Consider the following 26,145-nt stretch of genomic DNA (forward strand, 5'->3'; position numbering starts at 1 on the left):
TGGGTGTACAGTCACAAGTCGGACTTTGAGGAGCCAGGAAGTAAGAACCATGCAGCGCGACGGATAAAGTCGAGAGAGCGGGCGTTTGTTGTCAGTGGACGAGGATCACACGCTTGTAGGGTGAGAGGGAATTATAGCCAATTGCGAAATTGAGCCTAATCCATTGCTGTGACAGACTGTCCGCTCAGATAAAATTTGAGAGCTGGGAGAGCTCACGACCCTGCTTGGTTAGCATAAGGTAAATATTACATTAGCATATAACACACCCTTTACAAAAAGACGGAAGAGAATAAAAACGCGTTGCTGCTAGGTTTGTCTTGTTCACACGCAATTAAAATAAAAGAAAATTGATCAGCAAAGCTTCAAGATGCCTCGGGTGGTGCCGGATCAAAGGAGCAAGTTTGAAAACGAAGAGTTCTTCAGGAAACTAAGTCGGGAGTGTGAGGCAAGTCTATTCATTGGATACATTTTATCTGGTGACGGAAACAGTAGCTCATAAAGTAAAAAATGCACGGTGTTACTTTGTTACTACATTTTTGCGATGTTTGAAATCAATGTTAATTTTATTTGATAAATGATTTAATATTAAAATGTTCTTGAAAATAGTGGAAGGAAACGGGTATGATGAAAATGTTTGGTTTTTGTTTGTTCAACTCATCAGAATCGACCATCACCTCACTGCGCTTAATGGATGTTCTTTCAATGCACTTTCTCTTAGACAACATTTTGAGTAGCATATCATGTGAGGAATAAATGTTGTCATGATTAAAGCATTCACAATCGAGCATATTCATGTTGATAGTGTTTTAATCTTTAAGATTAACTTTGTTGATGCATTTGTTTCTTAATATTTTCAGATAAAATACACCGGGTTCCGAGACAGACCGCACGAGGAGAGGCAAGCCAGGTTTCAGAACGCTTGTAGGGACGGTCGCTCAGAAATAGTAAGTAATCCATTTCTGTGCGGCATGGGCTACATCTATTAACATATTATAATCAGACGTCATTACATGTGTAAATATTATTGCATAAATAGATTTAACAGACTTTTCACATCCCTCCTTTATTCTGTTGCAGTCAACACAAGAACTAGCACACAACATTAAATTCACAAAATTAGTTTTACATTATAATATCATCACTTTACAAAATCATCGGCCTGAGTATCAGGTGCCAAAGATAAGGATGAACGGCTGCCCGTCTTGATAGCCTATTGAGGGGAGCAATCCAACATGGCATCTGACTATGAATTAAGTCAGGACGGAGCTAAGCTGGAGGGCGGCCTGTGGCTACTTCAAAACGGTCCCTCTGCTCACTCCTGTTTCAGTCATCATCATCAAGATCTTTTTTTTTTTTGCAGACGCTATTGTATGTACTATTAGTAAGTAAAATGCATATGTGCGCCGAATACGTTTATATTTGTAACATTTCAATCTTGAGTCGTATTTCTTTAAATGCACATTCAGATCAAGTATTTTATCTATATTATATTCTTACAGATTATTATATATTTTCAGATGTAAAGATACAAATATATATTAATTATAATATAATTTACACTAGGGCTATTCTAATTTCTATTGTTCTGAGTATTTTGAATACAAAGGGCAATTGGTTTTAAATTATCATCACACCTATAATGGTTGTATATAGTAAATAAATACAAACGGTCTTTGTAAATTCAAGCAGGCAAAATAGGTTTACACAATGTGGGCTATGTTGCTGTACAGTAGATTTAGTAATTGAATGGTAATACAATAATATTTTGTGTTAATATATTGCATGCATTCTCCCTGGGTTTAGTCATATATTCAATGAAAACAATAGAAAACATTGTTTCTATTTAAAGCCCAGCTGGTAAATTCCATAGCATCAACCAAGCACATGCAGGGTGGACTCACTAGAAAGCCAAATAATGTATAAAAACCTGATTTAATAAATGAAACATAATTCCAAATAAATCATCTAGACCCTGCATCATTAGTGTCTGGGCAGGGTCGGCTTAAAAAAATATTATTGATTTTCTTCCTCTGTCTTTCTTACTGTATTCCTATGTTTCTCTCCATCTTTGTGCCATTCTTTTCTAAAAATCACCTCTATATATCCCAGTATTCCAATGGGGAGTGTTGGTAAAATAGAATCAGATGTGCGTAACTCTATACTTCAAATAGAGAAAATGATGGCTTGTGTTTTTTCCCTTCATTCTCTGCGTGTTGGGAGCACAGGACCTGGCTCCAGGCACTCGCGTCTCTGATGTGAAGAAGAACTGACGGGCTGCATAATTTATGTCCGGGCCCAGTGTTCTGATCGTGTTTCTATTGATTTCCCTCTAAAAGGCTTTTGTGGCGACGGGCACCAACCTCTCACTGCAGTTCTTCCCAGCCAACTTGCACGGAGAGCAGAGGCAGGCGCCCACACGAGAATATGTGGACTTTGAACGGGAGACGGGAAAGGTAATCCTGACATCTCTCTTTTCCCTTCTCTTTACTGCTCCCTCTAATCTAATCTTTTCATCTCTTTTGAGATGGGATTTAGCTGAACCTTTTAAAAATGTATTTTTTCTCAAATATGACACTTTTTCCCCCCCTGACATTTCTGTACATTCTTCAAACTCATGAAACCACACACTAATGATCTGTAAATAACTTGGTATGGGCGTCTAAGTATTCCTTGCATTTTTCACTGAAAGTTGAGGTTTAATCTCACGACAGTCTGATTGAATCCAGGCTGTTGATTCAGATTGATATGTTCACTGGGTGGGATAAACCCCAGGCTTTCCGTAATGATATGTTATTGCTTCACGCGGAGCACACTAAACATCACACTGCCCTGCCGCCCACTGAAAACCCCACCCATCTTCTCAATGAAACATTTCGCAGTTTCTCCTTTTGTTTCTTTTTAACATGCCTATTTTTCTCATATTTTTCCCAAGTCATTGAACACACAACTTCAGTGGCCTTTCCACGGATTGTGACAAGGCTCCAACCATATAAAATACAACGCTATAGCCATTATTTTCTAAGGGACATGCAGTAGAGTAGTATTACTACTGTCATTATTTATAACAGTTTTTCATACCCTTCTCGAAATCTACACCATATCAATGAAACCCAGACTTCTCACATAAAACTAAACATTATGCCCAAAATAATACCCATACCCTCAAAAGTCACGCAAAAGCACCACACACTGGTGAGAGGAATTGAAAACACTATTATAAAGGTATTAATAAACTGATAACCATACCATGTTCAAAAAATGATTTTTGCACTTTGCATGATATAATACATTATAAGTGATGTCTAGAGAGAATGCCGAAGTGTACAGAAAATACAAAAACGCCATATTTGTTCATTTCTGTGGGGGTTTCGCACTGTAACACTTGACATTTCACCTAAGAAGTCTTGAGGGGAACCAGCATTTAAACAGCAATAGTATTGGTCTACTATAGACATAGAAAAGACATGGTTATTCTGCTTCATCATCTTGTCTTTGACCAGCGCCAAAGATCTTCTCAGGCTATATTTTCTGACGGTCTGTAGACCGTAAAAAATGCCCTTGTCTTGAATTATACTTCTTGACTGGATTTTTCTAAACATATAAGGTTGTTTTAAAACAACCATGTTCACTGTGAGTAGTTCTTAGACCTCAGAAATCAAGTGTGGTTTATCACCATCAACTGATTTCTCTCAAATCTACAAAAAGAAGAAGTGTATATTATAGAATTGGAATACAAGTCTCATGTAATTTTCCTGTACTGTCCTGCGTGTGCTAATGCATACAGTGTACAGAAACGGCTCAGGTTTAGCTGTACTCTCAGCTGAGCTTCCCTCACTGTCATATCCTGTACAAGGACATAGTGAAGGACAAAAATTAAATGAAAGATCATTGTTCCTCTTCCTCTCCCTCATCCACTTCTTATCAATCCTCTGCCAATGTCTCTGATGTTGGTATCCATTGATCCAAAACACAGGTGACCTGTGGCCTTTTTTGTTCATGCCAAGATCCTGATTGCTTGTTGTCTAATTATGCTTGTTAGTGTTTACACCTCGGCAAAAAGTTTTATAATCAAATGGCATTATTTACAAAGTTCTATACAGTAGTATTGGTATACTATAGTCATTATTTAGTAAGTTGCATGCAGTAGTGTTGTTATACTACAATCATTTTGTAATAAGTTACATACAGTAGTGTTGGTATACTATAATCATTTAGTAAGTTATATGCAATAGTATTGGTATACTATAGTCATTTAATAAGTTATATGCAATAGTATTGGTATACTATAATCATTAATTAGTAAGTTACAAAGAGTAGTATATTGTCATACTATATTCATTATTCAGTAAGTTGCACACAGTAGTATTGTCATACTATATTCATTATTCAGTAAGTTGTACACAGTAGTATTGGTATATTGAAAATTATACTCAAAATCATATCATGTGGCATAAAATATGAAACATTCCCCTATAATCATTATTTAGTACGTTACAGTACTGTTAAACTTTAGTCATTATTTAATAAGTTACAAGTACATCTAGCAGGATGAGTAGTCATTGTCTTGTAAGTGACAGTATTATTAGTATACTGTAGTCTTGTAGTTCTACTGTCCTAACAGCCTACACAGCCAGGTTCTGGTCCTCCTGTGATTTTGACAGAACTACAGGTCAGGGTGTCAGAATTATGAAAACCCACAGGACTGTCTCTTTGTCCTGCCAACTCTTCGTGTCACTGTACAACCCAATAAAGTGGTTAATTAATTTATTATCTAAACCATTAAAACCGCTGACTGATGCATCCCTCCCATTCTCCCCGGAGAGCTCAATTAAACAAGGAAAGTGTCTTACGTTGTACAAAGATGACCCGCAACTAGAGCACTTTAAAATCCTTTTTAACCCGTTTAGATGTGGACCGTTAATGCTGCCATTGTTCCTGGACACCGTTGTTTTCACAGTGTTATGAAGGTGCAGCATTTAGAAGGATGGTACTTTTGGTTCTTGTTTTGTTTGTGTATTAATTTGCCCCCCTGGAGGCCTCGTGGCTGTTGCTCTCTGTGCAGTGTGCCAGAGGATCCTGTTCATGGACAGTGCCTCGCTGAAATGTGCTCATTAAAAATGCATCCGTGGGAAATCGATGGACCTTTCGGGCCAAGGCTGACGAACTAATCTTTGCCTGTTAATTATTTAAAAAGGCGTGACGGGGAGTTGTCAAGCGTGCCGAGCGCTTTCCAAATGAAGCGCTGTGTGCCTGGGGTGGGGCCTGGTGGTTATCCTATCCCTATCACCTCCAGCCAACGAATGGCCATGCAGCTTTAATGAGCCCTGGGCCCTCTGCTCCTCCACATCCAAAATAAACTGTATGGAGCTCCCAACATTACCCCAACAATCCTACCACTGTCAGTCTACACACGGACACACACACACACACATGGGTTGCGTTTTGCACTTTTTTCACAATGCTTTGTAGTCATCAGTGGTCTTCATTTAAGGAGTGAACCCCGAGACAGCTGTTTCTCCCCTGCTACTTATCTTGAGGAACTGGTGTGGAACTTGGAGAACTGTGATCTCCCTCCTCCAACCCTTCCAGCCTTTCTCCCTGCTGACCAGTGGACTGTCAGACCGGAGAAAACCTCTGCTCTTAATTAACCTGATTGTTAACCTTTTACACAAACCCATCTTACACTACCTGGCCAGGACGCGTCAATAAACTGAACGGGAAGCCCAAAGGATGTAGTGAGAGTGTGGCTGTGGTGTCAGAAGAGGAAATATTCCTGAAATTATCCATGTTGCTCTATCAGTTTAATCGACTAAACAATTCTTAAATAAAAGAGATACTTTAGAGGTAAAATGCTGAAGCGTTTAATGAAGCTAGTGGAACATGCAATGTATGATTTGGCAAGTCTGGGCCTAGATATTTTCATAAGGAAACTGTCCAGGTTGTCTCTGTATGTATGGTATGATTCCCCTATGGTCGGTAGAAGTGTGAGGTCTATAAAGAGCATAATGCACACAGCTCTCTCCTCACTGCTGCCCAGTGCCAACACAGAGTAGGGAGCAGATGAATAGGGAGCAGTTAGAGTAATCTTTCCATGAAAAACGAATGATTTTATAGGTCTTTCTGTTTCTGATTGATGGAGTCAGAACCAACCACAGCCCAGCGTGAGGCAAGGGATTTTGTCTTTCCTTGTCTCTTCCTCTGTCTCCGTCTCACACTCTGTCTCTTCTTCTGTCTCTGTTTCACTCTCTGTCTCTTCTTCTGTCTCTGTTTCACTCTTTGTCTCTTCTTCTGTCTCTGTTTCACTCTCTGTTTCACTCGCTGTCTCTTCTTTTGTCTCCGTCTCACTCTGTCTCTTCTTCTGTCTCTGTTTCACTCTCTGGCTCTTCTTCTGTCTCTGTTTCACTCTCTGTCTCTTCTTCTGTCTCCGTCTCACTCTGTCTCTTCTTCTGTCTCTGTCTCACTCTGTCTCTTCTTCTGTCTTCGTGTCCCTCTCTGTCTCTTCTTCTGTCTCTGTTTCACTCTCTGTCTCTTCTTCTGTTTCTGTTTCACTCTCTGTCTCTTCTTCTGTCTCCGTCTCACTCTGTCTCTTCTTCTGTCTTCGTGTCACTATCTGTCTCTTCTTCTGTCTCTGTTTCACTCTCTGTCTCTTCTTCTGTTTCTGTTTCACTCTCTGTCTCTTCTTCTGTCTCCGTCTCACTCTGTCTCTTCTTCTGTCTCCATCTCACTCTGTCTCTTCTTCTGTCTCTGTCTCACTCATTGTCTCTTCTTCTGTCTCTGTTTCACTCTCTGTTTCACTCGCTGTCTCTTCTTCTGTCTCCGTCTCACTCTCTGTCTCTTCTTCTGTCTCTGTCTCACTCTCTGTCTCACTCTCGGTCTCTTTTTCTGTCTCACTCACTGTCTCTTCTTCTGTCTCTGTCTCACTCTCTGTCTTACTCTCTGTCTCTTCTTCTGTCTCCGTCTCACTCCGTCTCTTCTTCTGTCTCCGTCTCTCTCTCTTTCTCTCAGCCTCTGTCTCTCTTGTTCTCTCTCTGTCTCTCTTTTTGTCTCTCGTTTCTCTCTCATGCACGGGGGTAAAAACTATTGCGTTCCTCCGCCCCCTGGCCCACTCCCACTCCTCCTCCTCCCTCCTTATTTGAAAACACAGGCGGTGCCAGGGAAACGGGGCCAGTTTAAACTTGGCCGCTGGCGGGGGACAGTAGTATTATGTGAGTGGGGCGGTGATCCCTTCTCCACTGGAGCCCCTGCAGTAGAGCTTAAGTACAGGCTCCGAGTGTCACTACAGGCTAATGGGAAGCAGCTGTGTGGGAGGTTAATTTTAGCGATAGTTAGCAGGGCCCAGGGAGGAGCCCTTAACCCTGTCCCAGCCAGGGCCTCCTGGTACTGGACCGCCTCGTATCGGGTCACTGATCAGTTCAAACAACCCTCATTCATGATCAAACTCCAAATTCAATATTACGGTTTGTTATCCTAACCCCTTGGATCTTCTGAATCCCCTGAAGAACATTTGACCAGTTCGATATTAAACCGATGACTTGTAAAACACAGTTTCTCCTGAATACATTAAAGGCCCGGACGATAGTTAACGGTGGCTTCAGGAGTGCGTCAGCTTGAAGCAGAAATGAATACACAGCATCGTACTGTTCTAAAGTCACAGAGCAGAACAGGAAGTTGAATAACTGCCACAGCAACTTTGAGAGAAGACCAGCAGAGCAGAGTCCTTAACGCTGATCCTCTTACTGTTACAGGAAGCAGAAGTGCAGAGTGTTTTAGTGCTACAGAGGAGGGGGATGATTCACTGTCTCAGTCAGTTACTCATCTGGTCCACGTGTAGTCAGATTAACCCAGACATTGGCTCAGAAAGGCAGGGGGTCTCTGATGAGCGCCCCTCTATCGGTGCTTTGCTGTTATGGAATGTCATGGATACTGATAACTCAGCCTTGGGATTGTGGGTTAATTCTTTGGCCTAAGCGGAAAAGCTCTATAAAGAGTACATGAATTGAATAGGGAAGGAAAGACCCATCAGCTCTGACAGTTTAACTTGAGCCCAGGCTTGTTGAAATGTGACCCTAATGAGGGTTTTCAGAGTGGGTTTCAGCTGTAAGAGTTTAACACATCCGATGTTTGGACTCTTCTCTTGGTCCCGTTCTCCCTCTCCTTCTCAGCTTGGTTCACCCTGAGCGCTTGTGTGAGGTTTCCCCTCATGCAAAGCAGAAATTAGGCCCGTCCGCCTGACTAGCCCTGGTCCCTTGCTGCCGGTTCAGACCCTCCACAGAGATCCCTAACATGGAGTCAAAGCAAGAGACGCCTCAGAGACAGAAACTATATAAATCTTCAGCCTGTCTCTGTCTCAAAGAATGTTAGCTTCAGGGCAGGTAGCAAAGGGAGATTCACAGTGAAGGACTGTTATGAAAGGGACTGCAGCCTGAGGGGCGTCACCGCAGGAGTTTTAATAGTTTTATGTAAAAGCTTGTTCCCAAGACCAGTCTGTGTGTGTGTGTGTGTGTGTCGTGTGTGAGAGAGAGAGAGAGAGAGACTGTGTTTTTCTGCACTTACGGAGCCAATCTCCATATTCATGACGGGTCATGTGCCACAGAAGATGTTTCTGAGCTGCATGGCGCCAGCGTGACAGTTAACCATGCTACCGAGCCAGAGAGAGAGAGAGAGAGAGAGAGGGGGGAACAGCTTTGATTCAGCCGCTTCGCTCACTACTGCTGGTGGTGGTTATTCATGAAACCAAATGCAGAGCAGATGAACCTCTCATCTTCAGCCCAAACGTGATGCAGGTTGTGGTGTTTGGGAGGGGCACTGAATTATCTCGGGAAGTGACACGTGGAGTTTATATTCTGGCTGAAGGTAACCTGGTAGTAATGAGTGTTTGATGGGGTTTGGAGGTTTGGGGGTAGACTGACATCAGCCCTTGCTCCTGGCCTTGACGAGGAGGCCGAAGGGGGGATGATGGACGAGCGTCTCTGTGAGCAGCTCAGCGGGCCGGATGGTTCTGTGGTGGGGGCTCTCGTTTCTGTCTCCCTCAAACGGAAGCCACTCCACTAGCAGATTACTTGTCAATGACATCATCAAAGTTAGCCCACTAATTGATTCCTGCTGCTGCGTCATGCCCATTGGCCGCTGAACTCTCCTCATGTTCCTCTGATCTGACCATGTTTGTTTGATGTTTGTTAAGAAGAGGGCTTCTTTGTGTCCTTGAATGTGCCCTGTCCTTTTCTGGAATGAGGTTTTTTACAGAAAGGATGCTCTTTTGACTCTCTGTTGGGACAAACAGTGTTTGCTCGGGAAAGAGAAGCTTTGTTTTCCCCAGTGCTTGTCAGTCATACTCCTGCCTCATGTCTTCCCATAGGGTTTTGATTATAGCTCCCCAGCTCAAATGTCCTCTTCTTTTTTTTCAAGTCTCAGATCAATGACCACTCCCTGGCTTTATTGTGGGGTACAAAGATACTGAATGTCAAATGGGTTCTTGAATGAAAAATGTTTTCTTGCAGTCAAATGAAACAGTGGTGTTCTGGTTGGCCATTGTCAGGACTACTTTCTAAGGCACAGGGAAAAAACATCTAGCTATGCTTTACGCTCCTGCTACCTACAGTAGCAGTGTTTATTTCACAATGCAACAAAGTGCCATATTTACTTTTAACTGGAGGAAAGGCCTTTCTGCCCCAGAACTTTTACTTGCAACAATTTTAATTGATTAACTGTGAAAACACGGCCAAAGTCTGTTAATGTGCAACAAATAGCAACTTGTACAAAAAGTTGCAGATTGTCGGAGGCATTGTGAGTCTTCAAACATCTAACTAAACAGTGTTAATAGAACTACAGAGTTCGGAAAATACCTTTTATTTTATGCAGACTTTGCTCATTTCCACCTGAAGTGATGACACTGCAAATGGAGGCTTTTCATTTGACCACTCTCACCCCCTCCTCTCCTGCCAATTTAAAGATTTTCTTTCCTCTGTTTTCCCTTTACCTTGCCATCCAGAGTAATGAGCATTTAAGGACAATTTGGAATTTCTCAAGTGATTCATGGGAGTTTGGAACTTATGTTAAATTATCAGTAATGGTTCCATCTAAGCTCATGGTTTAAACACCATTTCATCAATTGATGACATTTGAATTACACTCAATTGGTCCTCTGCAACTGTAGAGAATGAATAGCCCAGATGAGTGGGTAAGGTTTTTCTACTGAGGTAAGTAATCTACAGTAATAGTAAATTGTTAAATTGGTAAGTGTACTAAGATAGGTGTGGGCCTCTGTCCATCCCACTATGTAGAAGCATTCAGACAGGATTGTTGTCTGGGAGAGTGAGGGGAAGCATCTTGCTTAGGGATATGATTCTCCAGCCTCAGGACACCGGTGAGAAATACAGAGTGTATGTGGCGACTGCATTCCTGGTCACTATTCCAGGAACTATGTTCTCTTCTGGCCACAGAGGGGGACCTGTGTAGTCACCTGGCCTGGAGGGTCAGTTGGAAGGTAACCTCTCACCCTCCTATTCCAACCTGACACTGGAATGGCTGTCTGGGGGAGGGGCTCAGTCTTTGTCCCTTTAATAGTGGTGTGCAGAGAGGGGAAATGGCAGATGTGAAACTAGACTTTCGTCCAAGTTTTCTAGAGTGCCTGAGAAATCAATTCCCCAAAGATGATCTTGGCAAGTCTGCCAAATCATTATTTTGTCTGTCCCCCTCCCTCTTCCCATGAAAACCGAGCCTGCCATCACATTTATTTGAAACAACAATATTCATCTAACCTTTATATTTGTGTCAGTGACTATCTGATGTGAATTCCCACAGTCCTCTGGGGATGTGTAGTCTGCCCTGCAGTCTCTCTCCCATTGTCCTATTGACGAAAACTTTGTCAAAATGCTGGATTTGCCTTTGCATGATATTTGCTTAAGAAGAATTTGCTCTTATTTTTATCATTTGTGAAGTTAACATATGGAATAATTTTTTGACATCATGGATTATTTGCCATTTTCAGATGGAGTTTGAGGACTTGTGTGATATCCACTGAAAAATACAATTTGCATAAAAATTTATAAAATACAAAAAACAAGCTAGTTTAACATATATTTTTAGGAAGTTAGTTTTGCACTGCCTATCTTATAAGATATAAGATATATAAAGAAAATATATTCGTACCCATTTTAATATTCCTCAGACTAACTAGAGCAACAGAGAAGATTCTGGCGGTTGTACCACAAACACCTGTGTTTTCTAGAGACTGAATCTAAAGACTGTGTTTATGAGTTTGTATCTCCAGCTGTTACGTCCTAGCATTTCATTCTTCAGAGAGACTTCTTCAGAAAACAACCGCTGACAAACTAACATTTTCTTACCTCTGGATGTGAAAGTTGGCAGTATGTTTTTTTTTTTTGTTTTAGAATATGTCACTTACTTGTTTGCAGCTTAAACAGTAAAGGAATTACTGACTTTTTTGTGACTTCTCTCTTTTCTTGAACTTTTTAGTACGATACAGCACTGTTATACGTGAATGCTTTTCTAAGGTGGATTCATAAAATCAGATTGGTGTTTTTACATCTAAATAGATAATAATGATTTGTTGAACACCAGGCCTGGTGTTGTAGTGGCTATACATTCTGTTCTGTGTGGCACAAAGACACCTATGTAATATAACACAATGCTATCAGAAACCAAAAAGTACATTAAAAATAATAATTTAAAAACACCCCAGATAAGTGAATACTTACAACTGTAAGGGAAGTCTGTACGTATATGCTGCTGCTGAGGCACCATGGCAACTATAGAACTATATGAAGCCTCAGTGAATATGAGTCAGTGTTACTGAATCAGGCAAAGCAGGCGTTGTTTCACTCTGATTAGGAATATATATCAGAGGACTAGTCTGTCTGCCAGACTGTCTGTCTGCCTGTGTATGTTTGTACTGTGCGTATGTTTTGTGAGTGGTGTCCTGGCGTGGTGTCAGATGAATGCATGGCAGTTAGGGGGTTCTAACTGGGCTGTCTTGACTCGCTGGATAGGGGTAATTATAGGGCCAGGGGGAACCAGGGGTGGGGTTAACCCATGAGGGGCGTAAATCAGATGAGGGGCGGGGACAACAGATGAGGGGCGTAAATCAGATGAGGGGCGGGGACAACAGATGAGCGTGCAGGGCAAGACAAGGTTACCTCCACCCTTCGGTTCCTGTGGCAGGTGTTGTGTGTAGGTAGAGGACTTGTGTGAGGGCGTGTGTGTGCTGAGTGGTTGTGTGATATGTGTGTGTGTGTGTGTGTGTTTATGTGAGAGTGTGTGTAGGAGTGTTTGTCCTATTGGTTCTCTCCAACCCTAATGTAGCACACCTGATTTGAACTAACCCAGATAAATAGCTAACACAGGTGGTGTTGAAGAAAAAACCTACAGAATGGTGGATCTCCTGAAACAGGGTCCAATAGCCATGGAGTAGTGTAAATATTTTAACCTTGTCTGACTTCTGATTACACAAAGAAATGTGCTCTATCTTTGGCTGGGTGTTTCTCATCTGTACCTGGTTTCACCTGTTCTGTGTGTTTGTGTGTGTGTGTGTGTGTGTGTGTGTGTGTATGCGTTTATGTGTGCACTAATAGATATTAATATACTGAGGCTGTATCTGGAAAAACAACTCAGCCCTGACGACAGGACTGCACACACTGCTCCCCTTAGGTATTATGTGCTGAGTCAACTGTCAGAGACTTCCTGGTTCTCCGCATGCAGCTGACAGGAGGGATGGGATCCCATAGAGCCCCAGGGAGACAGGGAGCTTGGGGGTTGGGTAGCCAGGTTAGGAAGCAGCTGTGGATCAGTTGCTCCAGACAATGAGTGTCCGTCCGCACGGTCTGGTTGGGTCCCTCCCTCCCGCGCCTGGGGGCCCCTGACTGGCCCCTTCTGCGGTGGCCCCCGGCTGACTCACTCTGCTCAGGCCGTACTCATCCACCCCACGTAACACCTTGCGTCCGTACTGCAGCTGATCCAGTGGTTTGGGACAACCTCCGGTTAAGTTCACAGCTGGTGGCTGGGTATGAATGAGCAGTGGGTGAGGTGGTTGGAGGTCATGCCAGGGTGCTGTTGGCAGAGAATTAGGACTGGGCACCAGTGTGCTTGTCACTTCCTGACGGTTGCTGACCAGTTACATGGGGGTGGCTGACTCACCAAAAGGGCCCAGACAGAGACAGCTGTCACAGCCCAGCCGGGGTCCAGGGTAGCCAGCTGGCACGGGGGCCAGAGGGGAGGAGACGGCAGGCACAGTGGCATCAGTCTGTGTGCGTGACTGTGGACCAGAACCTGCTGGTCGTCTAGAGCACAGCATTGTGGGATTGTGGTGGAGACTCAGCAGGCTGGAATCAGAACAGCCATGATGAAAGAGCATGGCCAAGACACAGGGACTGCCTACACACACACACACACACACACACACACACCACTGGGGGAAATAACATCATACAAAGAGGAGAGGGAGACAGAGAGACAGAGTCTGGGGTCTAAATGGGATCTGAGTCACCCGCACATACTTGTTGAACAATACCTTCAGAAACATCCCACACACTCACTGATGGATGGTTCTTTTCGGTTATAGCGTAACTAGTGCTGTGTTTTATCACGTGGTTCCTAGTTAGCACTGTCTTTCACTCTAACCCCCCCCCCCCCCACTTGGTCACAGACACATTCACACTAAGTAACACCCACAAGGTGTGTGAGGACAATAGCCCTCTGTGTGCAACCTCTCTGCCCTCCCTGCCCCCTGTGGCTTGGACTGCAGCCCTGCTCCTCTCCTCTCCTCGTCTCCACAGCTCCCAGTGTTTGTCCTTTACTCCCAGAGCACCCAGATCTGCTGACCCATTTCGGCAGGTGTGTAAATGACGAGTCCCGTGCCAGTGTGCCTGGCGGGTCACGCCCTGCTTCAGGACACTGTGCCAAGGCTGTCCCAGCACACTGTGGGCATTGCCTCTTGTTTCCTCGGAGTATACATGATTGCTATTGACAAATGCCAAACAGGGCCTGGGAAATGGGGCCTGTCCTACCGTCCCTCAGTGGAGTAATTGAGCCCCAGCCCTGACATTTGCATCTACTGCTTTTCATATTGAAGGCGGTCCATAAGTGACGGCTCTCAAGCACCAGAGAGACTGATGGACCCGGGAGGAAGGAGAAAGAGATGGAGGGCGGAGGGAGGGAGGCTCGGGCCAGTTGTGGTAGAGTTGTGGGGGAGGGGGGCTGAACTGAAGTAGGGCTGTGGGGGAGGGGGCTGACCTGAAGTAGGGCTGTGGGGGAGGGGGCTGAACTGAAGTAGGGCTGTGGGGGAGGGGGGGGGCTGAACTGAAGTAGGGCTGTGGGGGAGGGGGGCTGAACTGAAGTAGGGCTGTGGGGGAGGGGGCTGAACTGAAGTAGGGCTGTGGGGGAGGGGGGGCTGACCTGAAGTAGGGCTGTGGGGGAGGGGGGGCTGACCTGAAGTAGGGCTGTGGGGGAGGGGGGCTGAACTGAAGTAGAGCTGTGGGGGAGGGGGGGCTGAACTGAAGTAGGGCTGTGGGGGAGGGGGGGCTGACCTGAAGTAGGGCTGTGGGGGAGGGGGCTGACCTGAAGTAGGGCTGTGGGGGAGGGGGCTGACCTGAAGTAGGGTCATTGCTGGGACACCACACTGACCGCAGGGCGGTATACTGCACCACTCATTGTTTTCGTCCTCTAATGTAATGCACTATCGGCTTCGCGGAACGCTGCTCAAATCCCAACTTCACCCTGAGACTTAACCGTGTCCTCCTCCCTGTGGCTCAATCTACGACATTTCTGTCCAACCGAGGTTCCTGGTCGTTCACAGGATCCCTTGTGTTCCAGAGGCCGCGGTTTTGGCCATCTAGGCCTGTAGTTGGAGCCGCCTCACAAATCATGCCTGTGGTGTTTCCACAATTTCCTATGTGACCGTGTGGACAATAGACCTCTCTGACCAGTGGTTCTGTTACCGTTCCTGTCTTTGTCCTCGTGCCATTATGGATTCTTGGACAATCCCGATGGTTAACGCTGTGTCACCCATGACCCCAGATCAGCGTACTGAATCACTGCCCTGTCGATGGGCTGTTTCATCCATTAAAAGGATCTCACAGTGTACTTGTGTTTCGCGCTGGCATCCATGCTCCAGTCCCTCCGTGCGTGTTTGCCTGCGCACGTGACGGTGTGTCAGTCACTGCAGTGTGGGGAGGTGGGGCTTGACATTTGTTTCTGAAGAGGAAGTTTGTGGTTAGACCGTTTCTACGCTCCCGTCCACATTTTTCCCTCTCCATTTGTGCTTTTAAAAGCGCTGCAGTTTGTTACAGATGTGGAAGTCGTTTCAGCGGTACCAGGCGCTGGATTCGGAGCCGGGACCTTTTCCTTTGTGTACTGAGCAGACTCAAACCTGAGAGCAGGGTCACTCCCCCGCCTAACCCCAGTGCAGCATGGGAAGGTCCGGGCTTGGCTCTCTCATAAATGAAGACCCTGTTTGATGCTGGCTAGAAATAGCCACAAAAATATTCAAGAACTTGGGTCTGGGCATGTACCTGACAGAAAAACAAACTTCACCAGAATACTCTTATGCATTTGGTGTGTTTTCATTTTCAGATGTATTCCAGATCATGTGTTTACTGAGATAAAAATACTGCGTTCCCCAAGCTGCAAAGTCGGCGCTGTGTTGCCCTCAATGTATATCTGACAGCGTCTACGCATCAGCCAATGGTGTATATAAACACACAGACAGATGCATCTAAATGTGTCTCTGAAATGGATATGCTGTGGTGGGGGGGGTGGGGGGGTGGGATTGCCCACACCCTCTCATTGGATGAATTGATAATTGATCACTTCCACATTGCTGGAGGACATTACATCTGCCTAGAGTCTGTCGCTCTCCTCTCTAGTGAACTGTGTCGTGGGAAACAGGAAGTCACACTGGGTGGCACATGTCTGTCTTCTACTTCCTGCTCTCTATTCTGTGGGAGGCGGTTGATTGGGTAAGGAGGGTATACAGGCCTATAGCTACAATACATCGCTTCAACAAACTCATGGCGTCTCAAGTATGAAAACGTGTTACCGCCTTCTCCAGTGTGAAGGCTCGATTCTGACTCGCCGTGTTTTGGCTAGCACGCCCCGCCCCTCCCTCCTCTCTGATACAACGCCTTGACTGAGCAAATATATCTCATTAAGTCTGCATTGCCACCATATCTGTCAGCACCCTGGCAGCGTGTCTACACCCCAGCACCAGAGCAGACATGTTCAGGCCTCTGTCTCGGTTGGGTCCTGTGCTCTGTGGGTCTCAGCACGTTCCTCGTCAGTTTGTGGTTGTTTGTAAAAGTCTTGTGTGTAGCTTTATTATTACAGAGCGTGGGATGTCTTGACATTGAGTAAACATGCACTGTACCATACACAATGACCCGAGCTGTGCTGCTGGGGGATATATGGGATGTCTGTCCAAAGCACGGTGTTCAGGGCATTTTTCAGATATGAAGACAGAGTGGAGCAGATGTACCTAAATGTGGCCAGTCCCTCAGGGCATTTATGAGCCAATAGTGTCTCAAAGTGAAAGCCACCATTGTTTTGACTGTAATGAATGTAAAGCTTCCCATGAACGAAATCTTAATATTAACCCCCACCCACCCTGTCTCTTTCTCACTCTGTCTCACAAACACCCACACACACACTCCCCCACACACACTCCCCCACACATACCCCACCCACACGTACACACACACACTCCCCCACACATACCCCACCCATACACACACACAGAGAGACACACACACCCACACATACCCCACCCATACACACACCCACACACGTCTTTATAAACACACTGATCCTCTGTGTCTTCTCTCTGAACCAGTCCCACCCAACAGGCCTCCACCTCCCTCCAAACGTGTTGCACCATATCTCAGTCTGTTTCCAACTATCTGGACTGTCAGTCATTCTAGCATAACCATATCTGTCTTCTCCATTGAACCATATTTCTCTGTCCCCTTCTTCTCCTGTCCTCTCTCTTCCTCTCTGTCTGTTGTTTTTATGTCAATGACACAGATTCCCTTTAACTCTACATATAAAGCACTGCACTCCCCAGGCCTCCCTCCTCTCTGTCAGCAGGCCAGAAATCACTCTAACACTACCTCAGCTCAACCACACTCAATCCACCCCCTCCTCATCCCTTTCCTTCCATGTATATGTAGCATGAATTGCTCCACCCCTTCCTCATCCCTTCCATCAGTTTAAAGCATGGCCTGCTCCACCCCTTCCTCATCCCTTCCATCTGTTTAAAGCATGGGCTGCTCCACCCCTTCCTCATCCCTTCCCTCTTTTTGAAGCATGGCCTGCTCCACCCCTTCCTCATCCCTTCCCTCTGAAGCATGGCCATGGTATATAGGGTTAGTGTGAGGTAGAAGGTTCGGTTTATAGGGTTAGTGTGAGGTAGAAAGTTCGGTTAATAGGGTTAGTGTGAGGTAGAAGGTTAGGTTTATAGGGTTAGTGTGAGGTAGAAGGTTAGGTTAATAGGGTTAAGTGTGAGGGAGAAAGTTCGGTTTATAGGGTTAGTGTGAGGTAGAAGGTTCGGTTTATAGGGTTAGTGTGAGGTAGGAAGTTCGGTTAATAGGGTTAGTGTGAGGTAGAAGGTTAGGTTTATAGGGTTAGTGTGAGGTAGGAAGTTCGGTTAATAGGGTTAGTGTGAGGGAGAAAGTTCGGTTTATAAGGTTAGTGTGAGGTAGAAGGTTATGTTTATAGAGTTAGTGTGAGGTAGAAAGTCGTTTTTTTTAGGGTTAGTGTGAGGTAGGAGTTTAGGTTTTTAGGGTTAGTGTAAGATAGAAGGTTAGGATTTTAGGGTTAGTGTAAGATACAAGGTTAGGATTTTAGGGTTAGTGTGAGATAGAAGGTTAGGATTTTAGGGTTAGTGTAAGATAGAAGGTTAGGATTTTAGGGTTAGTGTAAGATAGAAGGTTAGGATTTTAGGGTTAGTGTGAGATAGAAGGTTAGGATTTTAGGGTTAGTGTAAGATACAAGGTTAGGATTTTAGGGTTAGTGTGAGATACAAGGTTAGGGTTATAGGGTTAGTGTGAGATAGAAGGTTAGGGTTATAGGGTTAGTGTGAGATAGAAGGTTAGGGTTATAGGGTTAGTGTGAGATAGAAGGTTAGGGTTATAGGGTTAGTGTGAGATAGAAGGTTAGGGTTATAGGGTTAGTGTGAGATAGAAGGTTAGGGTTATAGGGTTGATGTGAGGTGGTAGTTGACATTTAGAGGTTTAGAGTGAAGTAGAATGTTCTGTTTACATGCCTCAAATAACTGATTATACAGTATATATACAGCTCCAGATAAAATTAAGAGACCACTGCAGCTTTTTCTTTCCTTTCAAAAAAAGTTGAAAAGGAAGGTTTTGAGTGAGGAACAGAAGGGTTAAAATTAAGAGGCCACTGCAAATGGAACGCTCCTCACTCAAAACCTTCCTTTTCAACTTTTTTGGAAAGGAAAGAAAAAGGTGCAGTGGTCTCTGAATTTTGTCTGGAGCTGTATATGTACATAGCTGTAACATATATTTTCTGATATCAATAAGAACTTTCTCTTGAGCTTAGTTTGTGAGGATCAATTGGTTGAGCAGCTATCATATATTACAAATAAAATAAACATCTGAGGGATCTTATTGCTATTATAGACCAGTTATTAATTTCATTAAAACAGAAAAATAATGTACAAAGTGCCATTCCTGTGGTACACAGTCTGGTATACCATAGCTTTCAACTATACAAGACTCAAATCCACCAGTTTATAAATGCGAATATCACCAAAATAACCAGGGTAAATGTGGGGGGTTTTGAGAAGAGCTGCTTTTCTCATACCTCTGCATTGTTGGCGTCCCCCCAATAATAACTGTGAGTTTAGCCTGATGGAGTTATGAATGTTCCTTCTGGAAAGACCTAAGAAAGACTGTTTGAATGTGTTATTGATGGCTAAAAGGCCTGTATTGGTTGGTGGAAGCTTTGTTTTAGTTGGCTGGTGGAAGGCGAAAAAGGTGGAGAGGTCCAAAATGATAAAAAATATGTATGCAGACATTCATCTTGTGTTTATTTTAAACTCATTGCCCCATGCTATATGGATTCTCAGAACCACTTATGGTGCACATGTTAGTCCTTGGAAATCTCATGCATAATCATGGAACTGTACTGTGTTACACTTCTCAAATTCATTCTCCCCCAAGCTTTTCTGCTCAGTCCGCGCATAGCCTGTCTGGGTTGAATACACTTTTAAAGTGTGGTGTATGATTACTATAGCTATTCACTAAACTGTTTTGTGTGTCTACTAGATGTTTAGTGTTGATCAATTCAGATCAATTCAGTTGAAAGTAAAGATGTAAAATATTTGATACAGGCTGTTAGAGCAGTACTGCCCGGTGTAAATAAATTCAGCACTTTCAGAACAGGTTGGAATTGGCTTATTTTTCCCCGTGGTGAAGTGGACATGTTAATAGTAACAGAGGCAGAGATGAGACACAATACATTTTTCAGTGTGCAGTTTTGCTTTCCTGACAATGTGTGTATTTCTTATCTATTTTCAAATATTTCTATTATTTTGCTGTATCTGCTAGAAACCTGCTAGTAATAATTTGGTTCACAATATATACCTTATATATCCTATACAGAAGACTTGTGTCTTCTGTACAAGTTTTCTGTGTGTCTGGATGAGGGTATGTGTATAGCCAAAGCACTCTACCATCTCTTCCTTCTGTCCTGTACTCCCAGCTACAGAAATAAACATCACCCACAGTCTGACAGACTGCACGCTTTTGTCTGAGGCTAAATTCCAGAGCCTAGGGGATGGGATGTTTCTAAGGCTCTGAGCCAAACCGATATTCATCCATTTAACATAACCCCTTATAGAGATAACACAATATAACATAACCTCTTACAGGTATAACACCATATAACATAAACCCTTATAGATATAACACCATATAACATAACCCCTCACAGATATAACACCATATAACATAACCCCTCACAGATATAACACCATTTAACATAACCCCTTATAGATATAACACCATATAACATAACCCCTCACAGATATAACACCATATAACATAACCCCTCACAGATATAACACCATTTAACATAACCCCTTATAGATATAACACCATATAATATATCCCCTTACAGATATAACACCATATAACATAACCCCTCACAGATATAACACCATTTAACATAACCCCTTATAGATATAATACCATATAATGTATCCCCTTATAGATATAACACTATGTAACATAACCCCTTACAGATATAACACCATATAACATAACCCCTTATAGATATAACACCATATAACATAACCCCTTACAGATATAACACCATATAACATAACCCCTCACAGATATAACACCATATAACATAACCTCTCACAGATATAACACCATATAACATAACCCCTTATAGATATAACACCATATAACATAACCCCTTATAGATATAACACCATATAACATAACCCCTTATAGATATAACACCATATAACATAACCTCTCACAGATATAACACCATATTACATAACCCCTTATAGATATAACACCATATAACATAACCCCTTATAGATATAACACCATGTAATATATCCCCTTACACTCTTCCACTCCAGTCTTACCTTTCTGTTCCTCCCCCTCTTCATATGGATATACACATACTTAGCAGAAGGGCATTAATGTATACACATGCACTCATTTGTATTTAGTCAGGATTTACTGGTGTTTAAAAGGAGAGTCTTGGGTTTTGCTCTCTGTCTCTACAGCAGTCTTAGTAAATAAACAGCAACATGGCAGGAAACAAACATTTCAGTGACCTATGCTGGGCCTTGGTTAGGCCTGAGATGAGACAGGAAGTGGAATGTTGGTGAATGTATATGTCTGTACGTGGAACTACAGGACCATTTCCTTGGTTAGACTTGAGATGATTTTGAATAGGCCTTTCTGTATATTTGCTCAGCCTGGTTTGCATGCGTTTTACAATTCAAACCCCCTATTGTACGAGTGTCTCTGGTGCAAGTGAAGGTTTTTTCTTTCATTGGATTTGGGAGTTGTTGGGAGGGGCGACCACAGTCTCTCCTATTTGACCTTGTAATTCCCACCCCTCTCCTGAATCAGTGACATTGTGAAAGTAATGAGATGGACCTGTCAGCATTTGTGCGCTGAGTGCTCTTCATGTATCTTGTTGTCAGAGGAATCCTAACGACATGCGTCTGGGTGGCTGAACGTGTTGTGTAATGTCTCAAGACTTGTCAATGACCCTGGGATATACGATTGACGTTGATGTTTAATCCATAGCGGTCTTTCATCTGTGTTGTGTCTGTGTTGTGTCTGTGTTGTGGCAGGTGTACCTGAAGGCCCCAATGATCCTGAATGGCGTGTGTGTGATCTGGAAAGGCTGGATAGACCTGCAGCGACTGGATGGGATGGGCTGTCTGGAGTATGATGAGGAGAGGGCTCAGGTAATGTATCTTATTATTAATACATTACCTTGACTGGTCCCCTGCACCGCAACAAAACTAGATCAGTTTGAAGTGTATACACAGTATATATACAGCTCTGGAAAAAATGAAGAGACCACTGCACCTTTTTCTTTACTTCCCAAGAAAGTTGAAAAAGGAAAGTTTTGAGTGAGGAACAGAAGGGTTAAAATTAAGAGGCCACCGCAAATTGAACGCTTTTGTTCCTCACTCAAAACGTTCCTTTTCAGCTTTTTTGGAAAGAAAAGAAAAAGGTGCGGTGGTCTCTTCAATTTTTCCGGAGCTGTACGTATAACTGTCTCTGTGTCTCTTCCTATGTGTGTTCAGCATGAGGACGCCCTGGCACAGGCCGCTTTCGAAGAGGCACGAAGGAGGACCCGGGACTTTGAGGACAGGGACCGCTCACACCGGGAGGACCTGGAGGTGAGGCATGCCGGAGGGGCTGGGGTGGGCTGGGGTGGTGCATAATAACGTGGTCAGTGCTAACGCTAACAACTGTGTTGGAAGATGCCGAGTGTTTATGTCCCTCCCATGTGTTTTATATTTAGAGACTTTGTTACCATGACGACCCCTTAGCCGTTTTCCCCAGATAGCTGTACATTTAACGTGACAGCCATTGTGTTTGAATAACCCCCTTTGTTTTAGATATCACTAACACGAACCCTGAATTCACTGTTTGTTTGTCGGTGTGGTTCTCTGTCTGTGTCTGTCTGTGTGTGTGCGAGTTTGTGTATTTTTATCATCAGGCTATTATGTTATCTAGGTTTAGTGCATGAAGGGTCTAGACATTATTAGAACATGAGAAAAGGTAGTGATTCATTCTCCGGTTGATCCTAAATGCACCCCCCTAAGATGAAAACCAAATTGTGTTTTTTTAGGACCCTGTGGCATCAAAAATCTGGGACTGATGGCATTCAAGGACCACGGTCTGTCTCCTTTCAATATCACTCTGTCATGCACTAAACCGTGTTCATGGTGTGTGTGTGTGTGTGTCGTCTGTGTCCCTGTGCTTAATGAGGTGTACGAGTGTTTGTGAATGGTCGTCACAGGGAGCATGTGCATGCGTGTGAAGCTGGACGGTTTTTGGTGCCTGCATGTGAGGAGAGAGGGGATGAAAGTAAACTGTATCTATGGAGTTGACGCCATAATGAACGCCCTGTGACGATATCAGCTCCTTCACTCTCATTCCCCATAAACTGTTCCAGGGTCAATCATATGGACATGCTTTATGGATTCTGTTATGCATTTTCTCATTTTATGAGAGGGATGTATGCAGGCCAGGAAATCCTACCAGGGTATAAGATTGAAAGACAGACCCCCCACACACACTCTTCCCCCCACTGCCTAATGGAGAACAGACCTCCTCGCACACACACACACACACACACATACACACACCAACCACCCTCCCTAAATCTGCTGCCGGAGGAGTCCGCTGCAAAGCCTGCTGGGACATATCTGCCACAGCTTGGCAACACATGATTCTGATGAGAGGGAGAGAAATATCGGGGAGAGACAGGGAGGGAGGGAGACAGACGGGTGAGAAAGATTGGGGGAGAGAAAAATTGAGAAAGACGGCGAGTGGCTCAATGTTATTGGTCAAAGAAAAATAATATCAATCAGCTTTTAAACTGATATCGAAGCAGTCTTAAACCAACTTGTGTGTGAAAGGTGTGCATGTAGTCAGTATATGACACATTAACTAGACACTTTTGCTTTGTTCCTTTCTCAAATACTGACTGTGGTTGAAAAATGAAACCTCATCAAAATGTTCATTCCATTTAAATATTTGTTTTCCATCCAAGTTCTGATGAAATAGCACAGTCGTCTGCTGAACTGCTGTGATCCATAGTTTTCTAAATGGACATTTAGCCGTTCATCTAATTGTTAAATCCCCCTGCTCTGCTGTCTTCTCACGGAGTGAGAAAACTGATCTTGTCAGTTTTATTTTAGATAAAAGACAATATTTGCATTAGGATAGTACCGGACCCTGTTTTATGTTAAGCGGGCGCCTGGCTCTTGAGGACATTCAACCGTTGCATTTCTGTGGTCTGAACTTGTGATTCTATACTCAGTCCTCCATAACTCAATAAAGGCCAACAGCAGAATGACAGTCTACAATCAGTGGGAGCTGGGAGGCCTAGGGTTTAGAAACCTATTATTTAGTTGAAAAAATCACAGCTCTCCTGGCAGTGATGTCAGTGTCAGCTCTGGGTATGCATCTACAGCCCTCATATTCCACTCTGGACCTCCTGGTCAGTTCCACAATGTTTTTACATTACAACCCTCTAATCAGGCTCTTATTTAGACCTGGAACACCAGGTGGGTTCAATTAATGATGAGATAGAACCGAAAACCAGTTGGTTACCTCGTACGGTAAGGGTTGAATACCCCTGCACCAAAGCATGTATGGGTGAATCCCTCAAGAGAGGACAGTGATGCCATCTAGATGATTGATGAAGATAAGACGGATGGAGAATAAATGCTCCATGTTTCATTAGGCCAGCAGCCATATTCTGCAGGTGGAGTTAGAGGATGAATGATATGCCGGCAGGGAAGGCATTAATATATCATTAGTATAGATTTTTATTAGGATCCCTGCCTGACCCACCTCATCTCAGCTCCATTGACTTGCGGTGCAGGATAGGGCTCCACCGGCTGGCTCTTGGTGATCGATGCCTGTCCTGTCCTCCCCAGTCACCTACCCCACCCCCATCCCATCCTCAGAAATCAGAACTGTCCTACACTCGGACCCAAGGACACTTTAAGAATGAGTTGTTCTTCTGTTTGTAATATGGGTAGTAGCAACTAGTAATCTAAATCTACTTCGCAGTATTGGGCAGTGGAACTAAATCTAAATCTAGCTAGTTTTTTATTTTTTGTAGATTCAGCAATAAAAAATGGCCATGTAGCAGTCTAATTTCGTTTGCAACTTTCTCCGGATTGAGGAATCAAGAATTCTTGATTATTTGTCAGTGCCATGGTGTTTTTATCTAAACAGTATACCAAATACTATGCTATTATATTCAGTTCTGTTGTGCAAAATACTATCATTATGTTATCTTGCATACATTGATTTGGCTTTGATCTGACAATATATCAAACAACTACCATTTGCCAGAGAATTCTGTTCTCTAGGAGAAGAGTGTAAATTGTATGTTACGAGAAAACAAGCAGAACATGACCTGCCAAGTATGGAATCTTCTAGATCTTTAGAGTGGAGAAAGAAAGATCCGGGAATAATCTGACCTATAACCACTTAGTCATGTTTAATTGGCTAAATAAAGCATTCTACTGACATCACCACAGTTGTACAAGTTATAAATGTGGCCAATTTCTGTTCTTTGACAATTCAAATGTATATATGCCATTTTCTCCACAAAGCATTTTACCGTTTTACTACAATTCTTTAGGTTTACAGCAAAAGGGTCAGAATTTTGATTAAGACCTTAGGGCTAGGTTAAGTTTAGGCTTAACCTAGGTAGTTACGGTTATGGTTAGGGTATGGTTTAAGGTTTAAGTTTAGGGTTAGGATTAGTAAATGTTTGGTAACTAAAAACTGTGCTTATCATCAGGCTATTAAACCTTGGTGTCCTGATTTAAAGAGCTAAGTAAAGGTGTGAATGTGTGTGTGTGACTTTGCATGCTTAACTGTCTGTGTGTTATAATCACTCTCCCAGAACTTTTTAAAAACAACTTGCACAGTTAAAATATATCGTAATTTCATCAAATCTTCTTAAATGTACAATATTTATATACAATAAATATCTGAATTGTTTTATATTTTTGATTATGAAAAGGGGTGAAAGACCTTTGTAAGCATCATTGAGTCATTTGGATTAGCACAGAAGATTGAATGAGGGTTAGAAGGAGCTATTATGGTGAGTCATTTGGATGACGACTGCATGCCATTGCCAGCGTCTGCTTTCTCCCTCTGTCTGCCTGTCTGTCTCACAGATATCTATGTTGGGAGAGATTTAGTTGTAGACACATAAACATATGTATCGGTAACAGGCAGACAAGTCATTTTTTATTTTTAAAGCGTGTAATGTTAAAGACTCCCCTAGCCGCCCCCCTTAATGTCTGCTACTCAGCCCAAAAAAGAAAATCTTTAGAAAGCAGTTCTCTGGTGCCCTCTGCAGAATGTATGTCAGGCTGCACTCACCGATGCCCCATCTATGGCCTCCCTGAACACTACACACGCACAGTCATGATGTTATTGTTGGCTGTATTAAATCGCCCCCCCCTCCCATCTGTGCCAACAGCCCAGGCGACAGCAAGACCCCAGCCCTGGCACCAACATGGGCAACAACGCTGGCGATCACAAGTTGCGCTAGAGGTCAGAGATGCAGAAGGTGGTTCAGGCTGATCTGTCCATCAGTCACAAACCCTGACGACAAGCTGTTAACTGGAGAGACCAATGGGGGTGGGGCAGGGAGGGTGGGGGTACCTTTTAGTTTTATGCGGGGGTGGGATGGGAGGGTGGGGGTCCCTTTTAGTTTTAAGAAGGGACTGGGTGAGGTGGGTGTTCATGTTAGTGTGTGTGTGTCTGTGGGGGGGTGGGGTGTCAGAGGAGCGACCCAAACAACCTAGTCTTCTGGGGGGTTTTGCACTATGTGATACATTCAGTTTAGTCCCCACATTGCCTTCGTAAT

At 43.6% G+C, this 26,145-nt stretch overlaps 1 protein-coding gene across 2 annotated transcripts; it reads left to right on the forward strand.

Annotated features, from left to right (window-relative positions):
* Window positions 1-25,941, forward strand: cbfb (core-binding factor subunit beta). Of its 2 annotated transcripts, XM_010883964.3 has the most exons (7): window positions 1-445; window positions 858-944; window positions 2,337-2,453; window positions 21,356-21,472; window positions 21,818-21,913; window positions 22,369-22,416; window positions 25,756-25,843. In XM_010883964.3, exons 1-6 carry the CDS (start codon window positions 368-370, stop codon window positions 22,396-22,398), a joined length of 525 nt encoding a protein of 174 aa, XP_010882266.1. In that variant the 5' UTR covers window positions 1-367; the 3' UTR covers window positions 22,399-22,416; window positions 25,756-25,843. The 2 variants fall into 2 exon arrangements, with proteins under 2 accessions (XP_010882266.1, XP_010882265.1); XM_010883963.4 differs by lacking the exon at window positions 22,369-22,416 and having other exon boundaries at window positions 2-445; window positions 25,756-25,941.
* The last annotated feature ends 204 nt before the right edge of the window (window positions 25,942-26,145 follow it).

This window comes from Esox lucius, chromosome 19 (assembly GCF_011004845.1).
Source record: "Esox lucius isolate fEsoLuc1 chromosome 19, fEsoLuc1.pri, whole genome shotgun sequence".
Classification (NCBI taxonomy): domain Eukaryota; kingdom Metazoa; phylum Chordata; class Actinopteri; order Esociformes; family Esocidae; genus Esox; species Esox lucius.